The sequence below is a fragment of the Phocoena phocoena genome, chromosome 10 (genome assembly GCF_963924675.1).
Source record: "Phocoena phocoena chromosome 10, mPhoPho1.1, whole genome shotgun sequence".
NCBI lineage: Eukaryota > Metazoa > Chordata > Mammalia > Artiodactyla > Phocoenidae > Phocoena > Phocoena phocoena.
Window position 1 is genome coordinate 2,678,952 of NC_089228.1, and position 20,564 is coordinate 2,699,515.

The following is a 20,564-nucleotide window of genomic DNA, read 5'->3' on the forward strand; positions in this document are numbered from 1 at the left end:
CCCAACATGCAACAGGGGCTGGGCCGAGGCCATGAAGCATGAAGAGGAACAGCTTTACCTCAATCTGCTGTGGGGCTGAGTTGATTCTCTGTCCAGCCTTATCGGTCACGGTTGCGGTGAGACTGGTCTGGCCAATGGCCACGCCGTGGACGCGGAACACGGCGGTGTAGTCGTCTGGGGCCTCGTCGAGGGCCCTGGAACAGAGGGAGGGGCTGGGACTTCTTCCCCCGACAGACCTGTCGGCAATGCCCTGAGATGCCCTCCTCTGACCCCTGATCCTGCAAGGACTCACACCAACGTGACGATCTGGGAGGCTGCCCGGAGCTTCAGGTCCATGAAGGCCAAGTACTTGGCCAGGAAGGGCTTCTTGTGGAAGTCCAGCACGCGAACATGTGCCTTGACCGTCTTCCCAATCTCCACCTACATCAAGGGGGACAGAGACTCAGGGGTGGCCTTCGAATGACTGATGCCACCACCTGTGGTACCCTACGGCTCTCTGCAAAAGCATCAACAACCTCAAACCCACAGACCCAAGTTGACCTTCAGACTATCAGCCCATCAACAAATGAAAATCGGTTACGTGCTTTCTGTATTCAAGAGGCCTCAGGGATACGTCGATGCATAAATGACACATCCCACTCTGAGAGAACTAACAATCTTGCGGGGGGGTGGGGGGGAATAAATTAGAAGTATGGGATTGACAGATACACACTACTATGTATAAAGCAGACAAACAACCGGATTTACTGTATAGCACAGGGGCTATATTCAATATCTTATAATAACCTATAATGGAAAAGAATCTGAAAAAGCATATATATATGTATAACTGAATCACTTTGCTGTACACCTGAAACCAACACGACATTGTAAATCAACTATACTCCGATAAAGAGAGAGAACTAACAATCTCCTTAGAGAGATAATCCATAGCTTAGAATAGCAACAGGCATACAGTGGGGGGTTAAAAAGTGCCCAATGACCCAAGAGTTCATACGTGGCACATAATATATACAGTGAAAACTCTGGGAAACATGAGTCAGAAATGCTTAGTGAAAGAACTCAAGTCTGGAAGCGAATCACCAGAGGAAATGAGATCAGAGGAGGACTACCTGAGGCTGAGAGAATATTGACTTTTAAGGAGTCCAAGTTGCTTGAATGTCCCCCTCTAAGCACCAACTATTCTCTCCCCCCAGGAAGACAGGACTCTGACAGCATCCCTCTTTAAGCCTCACTGCAGTTACTTCAGGTATTTGGAGTCATATAAAATCCCTCTTTACATTAAAGAAAAGCCTAGATTTATTATGTATTCATTTTGCAAAAGCACTCGGCATTAGTACATCTTATTCATTTGCCACTGAAATTTCTGAGAATCCAAAACGTACATACTGGGGAGAAAATTCACATTCAGCAATGCGTGTACCGGGCTGGTTAGTAACTTGCACCAGTCAGAGGACAGGAATTCCCAAGCTGCAGCTAACGTGGGGACAACTTCCAGCGGGATTTACAGCCAAGGTTTTACAGGTGTCAACTGAGATGAAGACGGATACCCTCGGAGGCCGCTCTGCACTGAGCCCAGAATGCTGGGTGAAACAGCACTGCGAGCTGCAGGTGGACAGGAGGAAAACACCCCCTGAACCCCCATAGTTCTCCAGGCCTCCGCAGGGAGGGAGCCATATCGGGAAGTTGACACTGACCTTGTCCACCACGCGGATGTACAGCTCCTGAATGTCCGAGACATAAACGTCAGCCTTTGCCGGGGCCGGGAAGGCTAAACACAAGTCGTGGATCATAATGGTTGAGGTGCCCGGGAGCAAAGGGTGCACCTGCAAGGTCAGAGGTGGGTGTGGTCACACAGCGGCTCACGGCAGCAGCCCATCGCCCGTGGGACACTGTCTCCCAGAGACCGCAGACCAGGGCTTGGAAAACCCTCATGTTGCCCTGCCCACCCCTCATCACGAGCACCCGCTGCCAGCCAGGGGAGGGGCTTGGGATGTAACATGTTAGTGCCAGGATAGATTTATTTCAACTTTGCACAATTTACAGAGAAGAAAACGGAAGCTGCTCCAAGGTGGGGGTGGTCAGAGCTTGGCAGAGTGAGGACTCACACCCAGGGTTCCCTATCTCCCGTCCAGGCCACCTGCCCCTGCAGCTCCCGTAAGAGAAGAGCATCCCATGGAGTCTCCTGTGAAACTGCAAGTCAGGGGCTGGTCGAGTGTGAGACCACTGCTTTCCAAGTGAAGCTCTCACCGAGAAATCCTAATCTGAACCCACAGACTCTGAGAACCTGGGAACGGGCCGAGGAGGCCGCCAAGTCTTCAGTGCGAGCTCTCTGAATCTTGCCCATCCCCACATTCACCTCTACCTCTGCTGTGTTTGCAGTGGAGCCCTCATAAAATGTTTGGAGTGCAGGAATTCATCTAAGCTCCCGTTTTCCACGCTTTCACTGCCAAAGGCCCCCTTTAAGTTTTCTTCTCTCTCTACCTCCTTCCAGGGGTCCCACCTTCAGAAGAGTCTCTCCCCAGACAAACTGCATCATCACCACTCTCTCATGCTGGGGAACGACTCGCAGTAACTTGTCATGTTGCTTAGGCGTGCATCTCAACTGAGTGGCCTCGGGGGCTGGGCAGGTGGAGGCATGTCACGGAGCTAGTGGGTGGGCCCCGTGGCTGCCTCCCATCTCTACCTGGCCCTGGCTTTGCTGCCTGAGATTTCTGGTCTTATATTCACTGGGGGTGGGAGATGGGCGGTGGGTACAGTGAACTGCTCAGTGTTGGCAAAGCTACAATTTCAATGTCAAGAACCTGTGGGGGATAAACGTCAGGAGACAACCAAATACTATCTTATTGCACCCAGGTTAGAAGCCTTCAAAGGCTGCCCAGAGTGAGCCCACATCCTTAACACATCCTATAAGAAACTGGCACGATCTGGCCCTTGCCCAGGACTCTGGTTTCACCGCAAAACACCCTCCCCCATGGCCATCACACTCCAGCCAGCTGGCGCCTGTCCACCTGCCTCAGGGCTGCACAGTCCACCTTTGAGATCTGGGGGCTTGTCCTCCCCCTGTGTCCACCTGCTGGCTCCCACCCTCAGTCCCATTCAAGTGTCCCTCCTCGGTAAAGTCTCCCCTGATCCGGAAGGTCGGGACCTTCGCCTCTCTGCTCTCTTCTCCTGCTGCAGCTGCACCACTCTTCCCTCCAACTTGATGTAGACCTCCCTGTGCATCCTCCCCCCAGGCTGTCTTCTCCCCTAAGGCAGCCTCAGGACCGAGCCTCACACCTGGCCGAGACTCGGCCTCTGCCCAGAGTGTTGAGTACGCTGAGATCCAGGCTCACAGCTCCAAGTCGCTGGTTAACGTAAGGAGACCTGCACTTCCACCAGCTCAGCTTCAGTCCTGGCTTTGTCAACACTTGGGAATTTTTGTAAAAAAGGGGTCTGCAAACCCCAGGTACCGTCATCTATTTGGGAAGTGCTGATTCTGGCCCACATCCTTCAGTGAACACATGGGGAGACAGGCCCACCCAGGGTGGGAACCCAGCCTTGAAGGGGCGGCACTGGGGAGGGAACACGGTGCCCGAGCCCCCAGTTTAGGGCTTCTTCTCCCACACTCAGCCACTTCCCAGAGCTGGATGCCACCAGCAGCCAGAAAGGAACCATTGGGCCGGGGAGGCGGCAGGGGCTTGAGAACTTTGACAGCAGCACTGGGCTCACAGGCACATCCACAGATGAAGGGGGCCCAGGATATTTCACACAAGGACTCAAGTCGCTTAATAAAGATTCCAGAGTGGAAATCACGCTGGCGCTCCGAACAACGGCTGTGTAGTTTGACCCAGGGCCACGCCAGCCTGGTATCAAATACGCCGAGGACTGGGGGCTGGAGGCCACAGGGCTCCAGTTTTGCGGAGGACGATTCACTCGGCTTATTACACATCCCCCGGAGAGAACCCATTTAAAAATCACAGGGAGAAGCGAGAGCTCTAATCTGATCCTCCTGCAAAAGTTGCCGCTGTCAGGAGCGACGCGTCCTTCATAACACAGAGAAATGACGCGCTCGCTGTACCGACGGGGCCAGACCCGCGTGGGGGGCGCATGGAGGCGTTCCCTCTTCTTTCTCTCTCCTTCGAAAGAGCCATTTTGCGCATTTTAAACAAAGACATAAATGGCGGTGGGGAAATCGATTCCTTTTCCGCTTGATTTCCCCGCAGCTGGACGTCCAGGCGCCTTCCGGATGATGGAGCGGGAGACGGCGTCAGGCTGCCACCCACCAAAAGGCCGCGTGGCCCGTCCGCACGTCAGCTCCTGCCAGCCCACTGGACAATGAACAAGTGCTTTATGGGCGTGCCCACCCGTCACTCCAGAGACAAACCACTGGAGGAAACGAGGGGACGTGCCGGCCAGCAGGTGGCACAGGGGTGGGGGTGGCGGGGGAGGGATCCTGTCCACCCCCCCCCCCGACCGTGTATGTGTCACCACCCTCTTCTCCAGGCTCCAGACCCACCTGCTTCCTGACGGACGTGTGAGGGACGCACGTGCAGGAGGGGAGGTGGGTAAACCCACGCCCAGCATGAATTCTCGTTCCCAAGGGGTAAAGGTGCCCACTGAGAGCCCAGGAGAAGTCCTGTCATCTCTTTGGAGACGGGAATGCGTTATTGTGCATTAAGATGCCATGTGTGGAGCCAGGGGCCGCTCTGCTAGCGCCCTCCACCTGCACCCGCCAGGCCCCGAGGGGCCGCTGCATCATCAGGGCCCCTCGCTTCCCAGGGCCCATCACACTTCACACTTGTTCACTGACAGGTGGCATCTACAGAGGAGCAAGGACCCTGAAGATACTTCCGAACATCACTGGCACCATCCGCTTCCATTTCCCATGCGTGCCCGTCAATGTCTCGTGGTAGCCAGGCCGTGCCATGTGAGAGGGTGGGGATCCACGCCCCCGGCAGACACGGACGCCCTTGAGGCTGGTGGGGGATGACCAGGGTCACACTGAGATAAGAAACTTCATCCAAGGGCCCCAGCCAGCCCGGAGGCTTCCCGCAGGCGAACACACCGCAGGCGGGACACACCTGAGTTCACACCCCACGGCTACCACTTACCACCTGCCCCAACCCATGGAAGGACCCCCTTCTGATGCACCTCCTCAGAGGTACAACGTCACCGTGACCAGCCGCATATCCCAGGACCCAGAGAGGCCCTGTCTGCTCCCCGCTGAATCTCTGGAGCCTGGACCAGGCCTGGCAAGTGACGGGCACCCATCTTTGCAGGGTGAATGCGTTAATGAAAGGCGTGAGGGCTCAGCACACGCTAGGGTGCTTCCCAGCTGCCGATCTTATAACCACACAGCTTCTGCGTGGAGGGCTTATTTTGAAATGTAAAGAACTGGTGAGAAGAAAGAAACCCTGAGTTTAAATCAGGTAAATGCTCCTAGCCATGTAAACTAGCCAAGAAGGAAAGAGAGGTGCATTGCAGAGGGTTTGGGTCTGTGTGAGCCTGCACAGCCCTGGGTGCATGGTGGGGGCATAATCACCCCACCACAGTCCCCGTGCGGTGCGTGAGTGCCAGACTCCCATCCAGAGACGCTTGGAAGCTAACACACACCACCAGCCGTTCTTGCCTCCAAATGGGTATCAATAGGAAAGAAAGAAACAATTCTCTCTGAGCTAATTGAAGAAATGTTGTGGGCTTCCTCGCCTCTGTGATTAAAGGAAATGAAAATGCTGCTAATTAGCAGATGGAAAATGCCATAGAAACGTGTAAACGTCCTTCAGAAACAGCCCTCCGAGAAGCTGCAAGGAGCTGTCATCGGCTGTCAACACTCCATGAAAAATCCCTCCCACACTTTACAGAAGAGGCAAAGGGAACCAGAACCCGATTCCACCTGGAGCCGCAGTGGTCTCCGCACAGGCCTGAGGTGGGGGGAAGCAGAGAGCCTGGCGGCCAAGGCGCCTCCAGGATACCTTCTGGGCAAACATGATCCTGGTGGATCGGGCACTGAACGTCAGGCACAGCTGGCACGGCCTGAACTCGGTGCCAGACACGTCCTGGGGTCGTGTCTGCAGTGGGGCACTTAGCCCCACTCAGCAAGAGCCACGGAGGATGACACGTGTGGGCGAAGGCCAGTCCTACAACCTGGAGAGGGAACTGCTATAACTCTTTGGGACCATCTGTAAACTGGGGATGTCAGGCTTGTCTTGGCCGGGAGAAGCCTAGAGTCTGTTGCTGACAGGGGCTGCGCATTGTAGGACATTGCTAGACTAAGCAGGGGTTCGTAGGTTTCGGGAAAACTGACTCCGACGCTGGAATCCCATCTTGAGTCAGACAAGCATGCTGGCCTCTGTTTGAATGCCTCCAGAGACGGGGAGCTCACTACCTGAAGCAGCAGCCTAGTCCATCACAGACTGTCAGAACCTCTTGTTCTTGGAAGAAGGGTCTCTCTCCGGCCACAGGGCTGCCCTCAGGGCTCACTCAAAACGTGTGGTGCAAGGTAAATACGAGTAAAAAGGTGCCCAAGTTTTGTTGGCACTGCACACATTTTTCTGAACTTGAAATTTCCCTCTTTTATATAACAGGGTAGTTATTTTTAATCTCCAGAGATAAAGCAAAAAACGGCATATTTCAAGCAGTTGGAATCATTTACAATTTGAGGTTTTCCCTTTAATGTTAAGGATTTGACAGTGAACACTTACTTACATGGAAGAGGAATGGCCAGGGAATTAGTCTTTCTTTTATAGAGGGAATATAAGTGCATGCGGGAGAGTTTCCTACCATCTCAGGCATCCAGCTGCCCCCAAGCTCCCTCTAACGACACACGTTTGTCCACAGGTGCCGAGAGATGGCTTTTTCTTGCTCTGATCTATGGTGATAAACCCAAGAGGTCCCAACATCTGTAATTCTGCCTCTGAGAAAAACAGGAATGTTACGACGTGCTTCCACGCCCTTCACCGAGGGGCTGCACTGTGAGAAAGCATCCTTCCAACAAGACAGCTAAAGACCAAAGTCACCCACTGGAGGAAGGTAAGAAAATGTCAGGAAAACAAGACAACAAAAAAACTAGATCATCCTAGAAAGACACATGCTACCAAAACTGACTCAAAAAGAAATAAACAATCTGGATAGACATGTAAGAAGTGAAGAGTTTGAATTCATATCAAAAACTACCCATGAGGAAAGCCCGTGACCAGATGGCTCCACTGGTTAACTCTACCAAACATTCAAGAGTTACTGTTACCAATTCTACCCAGACTCTTCCAAAAATTAGAAGAGGGAACATTTCTAAGTCATTCTATGAGGGTGATATCACCCTGATACCCAAACCAGACAAAGACATCACAAAAAAGAAAATCACAAACCAAAATCTCTCAGGAATATGAACATAAACTCAACAAAATACCAGCGAACTTTAACCAGTTACACGTAAAAAGAATTATATACCACGAGCAAGTAGGGTTTATCCCAGAATGCAAGGTTGGTTTAATATCTGAAAGCCAATTAACGTAACACATGATATCAGTAGAATAAAAAACAAACAAAAAAAAGATTATTTTAAGAGACACAGAAAAAGCATTTGACAAAATCCAACACCCTTTCCTATGTGTGTGTGTAAGAATAGGGAGGTGATTACTAAGGTATTTGGGGGCTTTTCGAGGCGATAAAAAACCTAAAACTAACTGTGGTAATGGTTGCCTGCACCTATGAGTACGCTAAAAACCACTGAATTGTGACATTAAGTGGGTGAATTGTATGGTATGTGAAAGATACCTCAATAAAACTGATATTAAAAATAATAAAAGTTGGCAAGGGTGCGGGCCAGCTGTCCCTTAGCTACAGTCTCTGCCGTCTAGTTTACCGCAGTCCCCACCACGCCCTATCACCTCCAACGCTGAAGCTAAGCATCTGGTGACGGTTAGCCCAGCTCCTCCCAGTATGTCCCTCACACCCTGCTCGTTTGCCTCACTTACTCTACACCTGTCCCACTTCAGAGACAACTCACGTTGTGGCCACTGTATCAAGACAGTCAACAGATGCAAAAAGAAAGTCAGAGAAAGGGACCAGGGGGGAGTTATGGCTGGAAACCCTGCAGAGAGTGAGGTGACACACTCCTAATTCCCGGCTAGGACACACATTTACTGCACAACCAAGGGCAAGGCAGCCGGGCTGTATTTCTGAAAGGAGATTGTGGGACCAGGTCTCTGTGAAGGCTAAGTCCCTGGAATGGGTGTTTTGTGCTCTCGCCAGTGGTGAGGGCTCCCCCGCACGGAGAGGCAATGCTGAAAGCAAGTGCGGGCGGCAGGATGGCAGGATGGCTCTCCCCTGGCTTCCCTGGCTGCACCACAGGAACCCCCACCATGCGTCAAGCACGGAGCGCCCCCGCCTCTCTCAAGTCCAGGACAAAGTCTCGCTCGGTGCCGGGATGACTGGAAAACTCCCCCAACACCTGGCAACCAGGCTTCACCAGGGGAAAGCAGGTCTTAGGCTCTGAGCAACCCAAAGGCCAGAGCAGAGCTGCAATTTCAGGACACCGCATGGGTGTCACGGTCTCTTGGTTCTTGGCTGCCTGCAATTGCGACTCACGGCAGTGGTTTGACACACTCAGCGGTCAGAGTTTCCTTTTAAAGAAAGTTCCGTTTTCACGACAGCATAATAACTCACTGTGCCAATACGCAGACATTTAGGACGTTGGCGTCTGTTTGCCTTTACTCTTTGTCATAATTATAGGGCGATTCTTTACAAATAAAAAAAATTAAACCACCTCAATGCTCTACAAGGAGAGAATGGCTGAGTACAAGTGACTGTCAGAAAATAATCAGCCAGCCTACATAGCAACACGGAGAAAAAAACCCTTAGAATAAAAGCACTGAAAAGAGCAGAATGCTCAATTCTTCCACACCATGGGCACAGCTAGGGAGAGGGTCAGGGAAGGAACATGGAGAAACGGAAAAAGCTGATATGTCTTTAAGGGCAAGTTCCTTATGGTTCTTCTACTGGCACTCACGTAATAATGTTTTCATCTTAATTGAAAGGAAACCATTTAAGATGAAAATATTATTACTAGGTAATAATTATTATATATAATTATTAAATCCAATTAATTAATTATTAAATTAAATAATAATTATTATTATCAGGTAACTACAGCGCGGGTAGTTTGTGGAGATGGAATACAAACCACAGAGGTAGCTCGTGAGTTTCACAAGCAGCGAATCAGGGAATCTGAAGAGTGTTCGGCACACCAGCCGAGACTAAGGGCCAGCTTCGGCAACAGTCTGCTCACTCATACGAAGAGGAAGGCGGGGGCAGGGCCCCACTCACCGTGGCAATGCCCCGGGCTTCCTGATAGGCCACCCTGACCACATCTGCGCTGCTGGCGTTGAGGAAGAAGTAGCCAGAGCCTTCTCGGACGTGCAGCTCCGCCTGTTAGGAGGGGCCAGCTGGTGTCAGAGGCCTGGGGTCCCCCAGGGGTCACACCCAGGCACTGGAGCAGGGGGGAGGCTGTACCTGCACGCCCGGGTGGTTGTAGATGGCCACCTTTTCTGGACTGACCCTCACGTCTTCCACCAGCAAGAGTTCGATGGAGGCCGACACGGGCATGAGGGGATGGTGCTGAAGGGGCAAAGCCGGCACTGTCAGATCCAGGCGGGCTGGGGGCCACCTCAGGCCAGCCCACGGCCTCCCCCAGAAGAGCAGGACGAGTGGCCCCAGGGGCTGGCGCCCCCCCTCCCCGGGACCTCGTCACGTCGGGGACACGAGCCCAGTAACACCCATCGTGCTTTGAGACCACAGCCCTGCGAGGCCTCCCGAAGTCCTGCCCAGGTGGGCGCCCCATCCCACCTGCCAGGCTCCCGGGATGGACAACTCACACGCACCCCAGGAAAGTGGGACGGCGTTGCAGGCAGTGGGAGCTGCGGGCTTAGGGGATGGGAATGAACCAGCTGGGCACACTCAGCTGGGGCCGTAAGTCGGGCCACGGCGGGGAAGAGGCTGCGGCCCAAAGGCCTGAGGGCCCCCGAGGCGTGCGCCAGAGACGGCATGTGGCGAGGCCCCGCTGCCTTTCAGCTGGATCCCCCCGTTGCCCGCGTGCAGGGTGTGCAGCGGTGGAGACTGAGGCAGGGAGCCTGGTGAGGAGGCACCCCTGATCATGGAGCGGGGGGTGACCGGGGTGCAGCCCACCGAGGGGCTCAGGACCCTGGGACGCCGGGCACAGCACAGGAGAAGCAGGAGCAGCAGGGCTCCCCGGCCCCCAGGGGCTCTGGTCAGTACCGGCTGCTTCACTCTGGCCATGTCCAGGTGGGACTGCTGGTAGCCAGCGGCAGTGGCAGAGATGGCCGTGGTGCCCGAGGCTTGGTGAACTGAAATGGCCTGCAAACCTGAGTGCGGGAGAGAAAGCGGCGTCGGGTTTGGGCCCCGCTGCTGTATCTGTGAGGCGGCCCCTCCTTCCCTCTGTCTAATTTGTAGCTTTAAATCTCCCACAGCCCTAAAAATAGGTGATGGGCTTCGTTTACACTGTGTGCACCATGAGAGTTAACGGGCCCTGAGCAAGGTTCCCGGGGCAGCTTAGAGGAGCTGGAGGAGACAGCTCAGCTCCCGGCCGTCGAGGAGTCTGTGATGGCAGCGCCACAGGGCGTCGGCGCCAGGCCGATCTGTGTACAGCCTGGGGTTTGAGATTCAGCCGCCGTGTGCACCGAGCTGTTTCCCCATCTCCCACACAGAGAGGCCATTCCTACGTCACAGACGTGTGAGGATTAAAGGAGAGTCCTGAAGCTCCCTGAGCTTTAGTCCTGGACAGAGGGGGTCCCAGCCCTCCACCCACAGATGCCGGCCCCTCTCGGCACGCGGCTCGTCTGTCTGGGGCCACCGCTCACCACCCGGCTCACCGTGCAACTTCTTTTGGCCGCTCCCATCGTCCCGGGACACCAGCTGTAAGGGCGGGTCCAGCTCGATGCTGGCCAGCGACGGCCTGGTGGACTCCCACTGGATGCTCAGAGAGCTGAAATTGTCGAACCTGCGGCCCTGCTGGTCATAGGCGGCCAGGTCCAGCAGGGGGTTGCGATGGCTGGAGACCGGAACCTGCAAGAAGCCGAGGTTACCCGCTATGGCTGCACCCCAGACTGGGCGGGGTCGCCCCTGACCACACGGTGCGGCGGACCTGCCAGCTGCCTTGTAAGCTCGTAGGGGTCCCGGTGAGCCAGTGGGGGGCAAGTCTCAGATGGTCACTATTGCCAGCCAGCAAGGTGCCCCCAGCCCTATGCAACCTGGCCTCCTGCTCCAGTCCGTGGTCCTCAACGGGGGCCTTGGCGGGGTCTGGAAGCATTTTTGGTTGTCACACTGCAGGGGGCACAACTGGCATCTAGTGTGTAGAGGTTGGGGTGCTGCCGAACACCCCAGGGTGCACTGGGCAGCCCCCCAAGAAGGGGCGATCTGGCCCCAAATGTCAGCAGTGCCGAGGCTGGGGGACCCTGCCCTCGGCCTCCCCACCCGAGCCAGGCTGCTTGCCTCCACTCAGCCCTCCCCTCTCCAAATCCTGCCACCTCCCCCCGCCCCATGCCCACCTCAGCCCCTCCAGGATGCCCCCCCTCGTGGTTCAACAGGAATGCCAATTACACCCCAAAGTGTCCCAGAGCCACTGGGATGGCAACGCTTTCAGAGCCGAGTTGTCAGCTGGCCTTGACCACCCCGGTGATGGGGGCTGCCATCCACCCACTGAGGGTGAGGACGGGTCCCGGGGGAGGGAAGGGACAGAGGTCCTCGGCGGCTGAGCGGCAGGCCCCTAGGATTTCACTCCAAAAGCCCACCTCCTGCTGCGCGCACCTGAGCAGCTCTGCTCCCCAGGGCCCGTGGGGGAGCGGCCTCATTCCCCCAGACCGTGGTTCACCCCGCCCTCCCGGCCCGAATGGATGCCCGGCTCCCACAGCCCGGACTCAAACCCACCTCCGCCCAGGCAAGTCACCCACTTTCTGGAGTTTCTCCACGTGAAGTGGGAATTGCACGAGATCCTCCTTCCAGGGCGCTGTTTTAAATAAGGGTCGCGTGAGAGCGTTTTAAGGGGCCTGGCTCGTGTCACTCAGGCAGGAACCTGAGCTCAGCGCTATCCGTACTTCACCAGGCACGGGTCCAGGAGGAAGGACTGAGCTTCTCTGCCCCTTGCAGTCAGGAGTGAGTGCACCACTTGCTTTGGCCAGTGAAATGTGACAAGTGACTCGTAACAGTTCTGGGGGCAGAAGCTTGAATGGTTAGAACGTGATCTGCCAGCTCTGCTTCTCTGCCTACGTTCAACTTGGGGGCCGCTCCACCGCCCGTCTTGGAAGGAAGATAACGACGAAGTGGGGCCCCCAGCCCACTGCAGGGCACACACTGCATGAGCGAGAAGTGAGCCCTTACTGTGCAGGGGTGTCGGTACTGCCGCTGAGCCCACCTGGCCCACCTGATGCAGTCAGCAAACTCCCACCTCCCTCGCCCCCGGAGAACTCTGGACCAAAGCAGGTCCCAAATTCTAAATGCAGGTCAGCATAATCACCTGGGGATGCAAAGGAGTTTACAACCGTTGTGGACGCGAGTCGGGAGCCGTGACTGTGGGCGGGGAGAACAAAGTGCGTATTCTAGAGGCCCCACTCTGTCCCCCAGATGCGACCCCGGGTGGAAAACTAACGTTCTTCCCTTCCTCTTCCTCCTCGGGGTGGGGCGGGGCGGGGCGGAGGCGGTGGGGTGGGGAATGAACAAAGCATCAATCATGCTCGCAGGTTCACTGGTCCTGCCAATGGCAAGAGCATCATCCCCAAACGGGGAGGCTGAGGCTCAGAGATGTTAAGTTGCTTGCCCAAGGTCACACAGGTTCAGGGGTGGAACTCTCTGGTCTGATTTTAAAGCCCACCGGCCTCGCCAGACGCTGTGCAGCCTCTCCCCAGCACACGAGTCAGGAGGCAGCTCCATTCAAGCCCCAGCCTGTCACCTCCTGGCAATGAGCTGCATGGCTGACGCCCAGCTCAGAGGACTGGGGTCAGGCCGCAGTGCAGTCCCACTTTGTCACTCTGACAGGTCAGCCCCGTTTTAGTGCCTGGCCTCGCCAGTGACCGACTCTGCAAACACGTCTTGGGCAGCCTCTGGCTTTGGAGACGTATAAAGTGAAACTGATTTGCAGCAGGATGTGTGGCAAGGATATATCTTCCTCAGGGTCGCCTGGTGAGACCATAAATCTCAGGGGCCACGCCTGACTGGCTTGCGGCTCTGGAATCCCAGCACGGATGGACCACAAGGCAATTCTGTGTCTGAGCAAAGATCCACAACACACGAGAGCCAGTTCAGAGCCGCACTCGCTGCCTGACCGGCGTCTTTCAGCCAAGAGACAACCCCGGGCTGACTCCGAGGTCACAGCCGACAGACGGCCAGACTCGGCTCCTTCAGCGAGTAGCCAATGTTTAAGTACAGGAAAGAGGCACATGGATCTGACTGTTTTTTCCTTTGAAATTGAGAAGGTTTGGCCAGCCTGGGGTTGAACACGCTGGAGCTGAGGGGGCTTTGGAGGAGCACCCGCTGTTCAGGCCTGACCATCCCCCTGGCCCTGATCTCAGCACCAGGCACGTGAGCCTACAGAATAAGGGCAGGGGGTGGGGGGCTTGGGGAGGGGTCCCTGGATCACTCATCCATCCACCATTCACTGAGCTCCCACCACGAGCTGGGTCCTGAGAGAGAGATTCACAAAGATGAAAACGAGTACAGGCACAGCTTGGAGATGTTACGCTTCGCACATCCCTCGTCTTTACAACCTGAAGGTTCGCGGCAACCGTGTGTCGAGAGATTCTGTCACTGCCATTTTCCCAACAGCATTTGTTCACTTCGTGTCTCTGGGTCACGTTCTGGTAATTCTCGCAATAGTTCAGACTTTTTCGTCATTAATTATATGTACTTGTTAGGGTGTCTGTGACCAGGGACCTTTGAAGTTACTGCCATGACTCACTGAAGGCTCAGAGGTCGGTTAGCATATTTTATCTATAAAGTCCTTTTTAATTAAGGTCTGTACATTGTTTCTTTAGCCATAACACTATTGCACACTTCACAGACTATAGGATACTATAAATGTAGCTTTTATATGCCCTGGGAAACCAAAAAGTTCCTGAGACTTGTTTTATTGCGATATTCGCACTGCACTGCAGGGTCTGGAACCGAACCCACGCTGTCTCTGAGGTCTGCCTGTGCGTAAATTCTACGGCATTAGTTGATGCTGGGTGCTTGGGGGCGGGGAGGGGGAGAAGGGAACCGCGTAGGAAATGCTGAGTGGGGACCTTCAGATAAGGTCTAAGGCTGAGGAAGGCCCCCCCGCCCCCGAGAAAGTAACGTGTGAATAAAGAGCTGCGGGTTCGGGAGGGAAACAATTCCAGCCAGGGGACAGCAAGCCAGAACACGGGACTGTCCCAGCATCCGAGCACTGATCGCGGGGGGGAAGGTGACGGGCGGTCTCAGGGCCTGCAGGTCCCCCTCTGACTCCCTGTGTCCGGTCCCGCTTATCCCCCGCAGGAACTCTGGATGTCACTGTCATCACTCAAAGGAGGCAGCTGCACGGCGGGTGGGATTCAGGCCGGGCCCGAATCCGGCTCCCCGGCACACACACACGGTGGACCCAGCAAGCCGGGTCTTCCAAGCATCCAGACTTCTATGATGTCTTTCTTTCCACAAGGGATAATTTGCTGAGTACATAAAAGTGATTTAAAGTGTAAAACTTTCAGGACATTCATCTCAATAGCCCCCAAAGTCTTTTCCTGAACACACACATATTTTCACCTTAGGGAAGGCAGTCAGCCGCTCCATGACATGCACACCCAGGCCCGGGACGGGGAGGATGCGGCAGCATGGCAACGAGCCTGCGGAGGGGCCCTGGGCCCTGAGCCCGGGTCTCCTCCCGCAGGAGGATGCTCTCTGCAGGCCCGCGGGGCAGAGGAGAGGGCCCTGAGCCGCACACACAGACTCCTCACTTTAACCAGTGCCGTCGAGGCCCCAGTCCTCACGGGACCGGCGGAGGGGCTCACGTGCCTCAGAGCTGAGGGGTCAGTGAAGCCCCCCACGATCGCCAGAGCAGCGGGAGAAAAAGCTGAACTAAGCTCACAAGGACAGGAGGCCCAGAGGCACGGGCCAGATGGTGGGCTTGTTCCCAAGTCCCAGGCCCTGGAGTCTGGCGCCTCCCCTAGAGCTTCAAAGGGATGCAACTTGACCCAACAGCAGCAGGAGCCGACTCCCAGTCTCGCTGCCCCAGGCAGGCAGCTGGACACGCCCCGGGGCTGACTGCAGGCTGGGGCTGGGAGAGAAGCAACTGCAGGGCTGCCGGGGAGGCACCGGACTTGGAGCTGGACAGACGTACGTTCTGCCTGCGGGTCCAGCCCTCAGGGACGAGGAGCAAGACACACACAGCGGTTCTGATCACTGTGTGGGCAGCAGGGATGCAGAGACCCTGGGCTGGCCCCGGGGCCTTTGCACTTGCTGTTCCACCTGCCTGGGGCACCCTGAGCTTGGCCCCTCTTGGCTGGCACCCCGAGCACGGGCGTGAGCCTCTGTGCCCTCCTCACAGGGGCCTTTCCCTAGAGTCTGAGGTCCCCTGTCTCCACAGGGCTTCCCACCCGCCCATCCACCACATCTGCTGTGGGCCTCCCGTCGGCTCCAAGGCCCGAGCCTCGCCTGCCCTGGGTACTCTGCGTTCCAGAACCTGACGTGTGCCCGGCACAGGGGGTGAGATCCAACAAACGTATGCTGAGGGATGAGAAGAAAGAAGCCTGGTTCCCTTCCGAGAAGGGCCGCGGCCGGCCAGCAGGGCGTGTGCATGCCTGACCCTGACCAGGGGGCTTCCAAATCCTCCACGTCCAGCCGTCCGGTCTCGAGGGTCTCAGGGGTGGAGGCTGGACTGCTGTCACCTCACAGCCCTGCTGTCAGGGACCCCAGTGACTTTCTTCCCTCTGCTCGCAGTGACCTTGGAAACACAGCGCCATCCCCCGCACCGTGGAGAAGACTACAGCCAGCCACTCCCTCTGCAACTCCTGCCTTGAGACAAGAACCCCACCTTCACAGCCTCGAGCCACACAGGAAAGCGACGAGATCTGTACAGACGGCCAAGTGCCCGCGCAGAGAGGCGGCAGAGTCCGGGCACTGCCACCAGCAGCTGTGACCTCCAGGTCCCGGGCCCCACTTGTCACACGCAGACAGGTGCCCGCCGGACAAGGCGAGCGTAGGGCTGAGGGGGCAGCACCGGGCGTCGCCTGGCCTACCCACGCCGCCTCCCCAGAAGGCCACTCACCACCTGCTTGCTCTGCTGCAGCAGTGGGCAGGACAGGTCCAGCTGGGGGCTGGCGTAGACGGGCGCCAGGGTGAGCCTGGAGGGCGGCGCACACACGAACTTCACCACAGCGGGCTCCAGCGCCGGGAAGGGGTTCGTGATGCTGGGCCTGTTGCCCACCGTGAGGGCGACGACCTGGCGGAGCAGAAACAGCCGTCAGACACCCCACGCCTGAGTCCCTGCTCTGCTGAGAGCCCCCGGGACTCAAACGTGCTCTTCTGCACGACTGGGATGGTGGTGATGCCCGCATCCCAAGCGGGTTACAGTGGTCCAGCGACACACGCCCAGGAGAGAGCTCCCTCAACGTGCAAGAGACCTTCCGACAGGGGCCCTGGCACCCTCTACTAACAGAACAGAACCACTGCCTGCTCCTGGGCCCGAGGAAGAGGTGGGTCGGGGGAACACCATGCAGCTTCCCGGGACCCTATGAAGACCCCAAGGCTGATGAGCAAACTGACAGTCTTGTGCATTTTGAATGAGGAATCCGGAGTGACCTGAAGACACCCATCACAACGAGGTGCAGGTGCCACAGAATGTGTCTGATGGACTGAGCCCCTTGGGGAGGGACCAGCTGAGGGCTACGGAGGGCGGGGCGGGTGAGCAGGTGCTGAAGCCACAGCCCCGCCCTCCTTTCGCCTCTTAGACAAGCTCAGCTGGAGGCTGCAAAGACGGAAATTAAAGGTGCAAGAAAAGACACGGAGATTTATGTTTGCTTTCAGAGCTGGGACCTCAGAAATCAAGCCCGGCCCGCGTTTTACGAGCAACACGGCTCACGGCCGGTCCTGAGGGAGCGGCCCCCGGCCCCTCAGTGACACTCACTTTCACACGCCAGAACAGTCCGGCCCAGAAGCCCCTCAACCTTCCTGACCACGAGGCAGGACAGAGGGCAGTGTCCTGGGTGACCCCCAACACCCCAGGAAGCGACCCCAGAGCAGCAGGGTAGGGGCCCCTCAGGGCGACCTTGCTGAGGGTCCAACCCCTACCGTCCGAGGGGGGACACAGATGACTGAGCCAAGCCAGGGATAAGAAAGTTCTCTACGTTCATTTTTGACTAAGTTTATTCTTGTTGTGGTATTCATTATTATGTCTTTATTTTTCTTATTCTTCAATTGATTTTGTAAAAAAAACAATGAAGCCAGTGGAAGTGGGCCTCTCACTGTGCATCTTTTCCGCTCACACCCAGCCGGTCTCAGTGTGGCCGTCTTCGTGAGGGTGCCTGGGGGCCGGTGTGTGTGTGTGTGTGCGTTTTAACATCAACGGACATGCTTTGTACTAGTAAATAAACACAGAAAGGTGTTCACTTCCCCCAAGAAAGGGGCTCTCTCCTATGTTCTTGATTCACGCTGGCCTCCTCACCCCTTGCCTTCTGTTTCCCGGCACCCTGGGAATGGAGGGTTACACCCCTACTATAACCAGACAGGTGTGCAGCCCTGAGCCTGGGACTGCCAGGCACAGGGGAACGGAGGGGCGAGCTGCTGCTCTGTCCAGCCGATGCCGGCCCTGCAGGGATCACAGGTGCATTGCGCTCAGTCCACCCAGGCTAATTTTTTTGGTTTTCAGCATTAAAAAAAAAAAATCAAGACACTTCATACACCTGAAGTTAATATAATAGTGTAAATCAACTATATTTCAATCTAAAAAAAAAGATTTCAGAGAAAAAAATATTGGGATTCTCGGTTCATCCTGAAACACCGAAAAGATCTGCCCACCCTGGGTCTGCAGTCTCACTCATTTATAATACTGATACTTGCCTGACCCTGGAGGCCTCCGACTTTGCAAGCCCGATCTCATCCCACCCGGACTTGACAGTGGGGAGTGCTGACGCCCTGGACCAAGAGATCGCCCCGGGTGTGGAAAGAGAGGCAGGACTGGCCAGCGTGTAGCGCGGTCCCAACTGCGGCACCCCGCTAGGCCCAGATGGTGCTCACTCAATCACCCCACCACCCTGATCCTCAGTCTGCCTGTCTGTGAAGTGGGTACAACAGCCACGGCTGTCTCGCAGGGTTGCCTCGAGCAGTTAGATAAAATAACGCTGCGAGGCACGACGGGGTGCTTGGGGGACGTGACTTTCCATCCCTCGCTCTGGGCAAGGTGGGTCTGGGGGTGGCCGCCCGCTCACCTGCTCGCCCAAGACCTGGCAGGTCACGAGGATCCAGTGTTGCTGGTGATTCCGGGCGGCAGGGGGCCCAAAGAGAGCCAGACTGACGCTGTCCATGTCCTCAGAGGTGACGTTGCGGAAGAACTTGGAAGGCTCCAGGACCCAGGGTCTGGGGCCCCCCTCGAAAAGCATCTCTTTTGAGGAGCCGAGGGTCACCAAGGCGACAGAGGAGGGGTCCACAGCCTGTGGGAGAAAAGAGGGGAAGCGTCAACGTCTCCCTGGGAGAGGCGAGCCTGCCAGGGCTGGGGTGGCTCACTCTCTGGTCCTTGCTTTACTTGGTGCTGGTTGTCCCGCCAGGAAATGATCTGTTTGGGCGTCTGTCTCCCCAGCTGGCCTATAGGCTCATTAAAGGAAAGGCGTGTCTATTTCCTCTCGTATCTGCAGCGTGATCTCAACCACATGAGAAATGAAAGACCTTACAGACAAACTGAAATACTTTTAAAAGGGTAAATTACAACTACACTGTGATACTATTTCTCTGCCATCTGATTAGCAAAAATCCGAAAGTCTGAGCACACACACTGCTGGTGAGTCCGTAGGGAAACACGTACTCTTTTATAAAATTAATTAACTTGCTTTTTGAGATATAATTGACATGTAACATTATATTCATTTCACTAGTACAACATAGTGTTTTGATATTGGTATATGTTGCAAAATGGTCACCACAATAAGTCTAGTTAACATCTATCACCACACAAACTTACAATTTTTTTCTTCTTGTGATGAGAACTTTTAAGATCTATTCTCTCAGCAATTTTCAAAAACAGTACATCAAGAAACGTGTTCTATCCCGCTGGGGAGACAGGAAAATGGCACAACCCCAAAAGAGGGAAATTTGGCAATATCTACTAAAATGACAGTCATATTTACCCCTTGTCCAAGCAACATTCCTTCTAGGAATGGACTCCGAAGATATGCCTCCACGAATATATAAAATATATGTACACACAGAGCTACGCATTACAGTATTATCTTAAAGAGTAAAAGCTTGGAAACAGCACAAACACCCACCAGCAGGGGCCTAGTTAGGTAAACTGTGGTCTATCCATACAATGGAATGTCAAACAAAGATCTTCCCGTGTGGATGTGGAGAGATTTGCAGGTTATTTTCTTTATTTTCCAAACAAAGAAGCAAAGTGCAGAACAGGATATCTAGCACACTACCTTTGAGTAAGAGAGGAACGGGCAGGGCATAAGAAAATATAATCGGGGCTTCCCTGGGGGCGCAGTGGTTGAGAGTCCTCCTGCCGATGCAGGGGACGCGGGTTCGTGCCCCGGTCAGGGAAGATCCCACATGCCGCGGAGTGGCTGGGCCCGTGAGCCATGGCCACTGAGCCTGCGCGTCCGGAGCCTGTGCTCCGCGACGGGAGAGGCCACAACAGTGAGAGGCCCGCGTACTGCAAAAAAAAACCCCCCAAAAAACAACATATAATCGTTCTTGCTGACTTTTGCAAAAAGAGACACTGAAACTGTAAAATGGAAACTAATCAAAATAGTTTTTGACAAGAGGCAGGGAAGAGATGGAAGTGAGGCTTCTGGGTGTACTTTGAATACAGGTTTAACTTGGGAAACACATAAACAACTTAGACAAAAAATAAGGTTAAAAAAAGCAAACCCTAGGGCTTCCCTGGTGGCGCAGTAGTTGAGAGTCTGCCTGCCGATGCAGGGGACACGGATTCGTGCCCCGGTCCGGGAAGATCCCACATGCCGCGAAGCAGCTGGGCCCGTGAGCCATGGCCGCTGAGCCTGCGCGTCCGGAGCCTGTGCTCCACAACAGGAGAGGCCACAACAGTGAGAGACAAAAGAAAAAAAAAAAAAAAAAAAAAGCAAACCCTAAAACTGAGAAGAAACGGAAACAAATGATTCTACCTGTGACAGGTTGATCATCTCAATGCTGAGAAGACCAAACCTGCATCAATCCCCTCTTCTTGGACTAACTGACCTTAACCTCTTGTGCTTCCCAATATCTTTTAGGCCAAGAGCTGCAACCACCTGTTAGCCCCAAGGTCCAACTCTGATTGGCTGGTAATGGCTATGGGGGTGGGGATCTGTGCTCCTGAGGCTGAATCAGTGCTTGGCAATAAAGGCAGCCAGGAT

The 20,564-nt window shown here is 55.1% G+C and overlaps 1 protein-coding gene across 1 annotated transcript in view; it reads right to left on the reverse strand.

Annotated features, from left to right (window-relative positions):
• NUP210 (nucleoporin 210) overlaps positions 1-20,564 on the reverse strand; it is a 101,586-nt gene that overhangs the window by 26,472 nt on the left and 54,550 nt on the right. The window contains exons 15-23 of the mRNA XM_065885175.1: positions 18,426-18,647; positions 16,268-16,441; positions 10,869-11,061; positions 10,255-10,361; positions 9,493-9,597; positions 9,307-9,408; positions 1,698-1,826; positions 293-420; positions 59-194 (exon numbers count right to left, since the gene is read on the reverse strand). Coding sequence (XP_065741247.1) covers positions 59-194; positions 293-420; positions 1,698-1,826; positions 9,307-9,408; positions 9,493-9,597; positions 10,255-10,361; positions 10,869-11,061; positions 16,268-16,441; positions 18,426-18,647 — 1,296 coding nt within the window. The remainder of the gene's footprint in view (positions 1-58; positions 195-292; positions 421-1,697; positions 1,827-9,306; positions 9,409-9,492; positions 9,598-10,254; positions 10,362-10,868; positions 11,062-16,267; positions 16,442-18,425; positions 18,648-20,564) is intronic.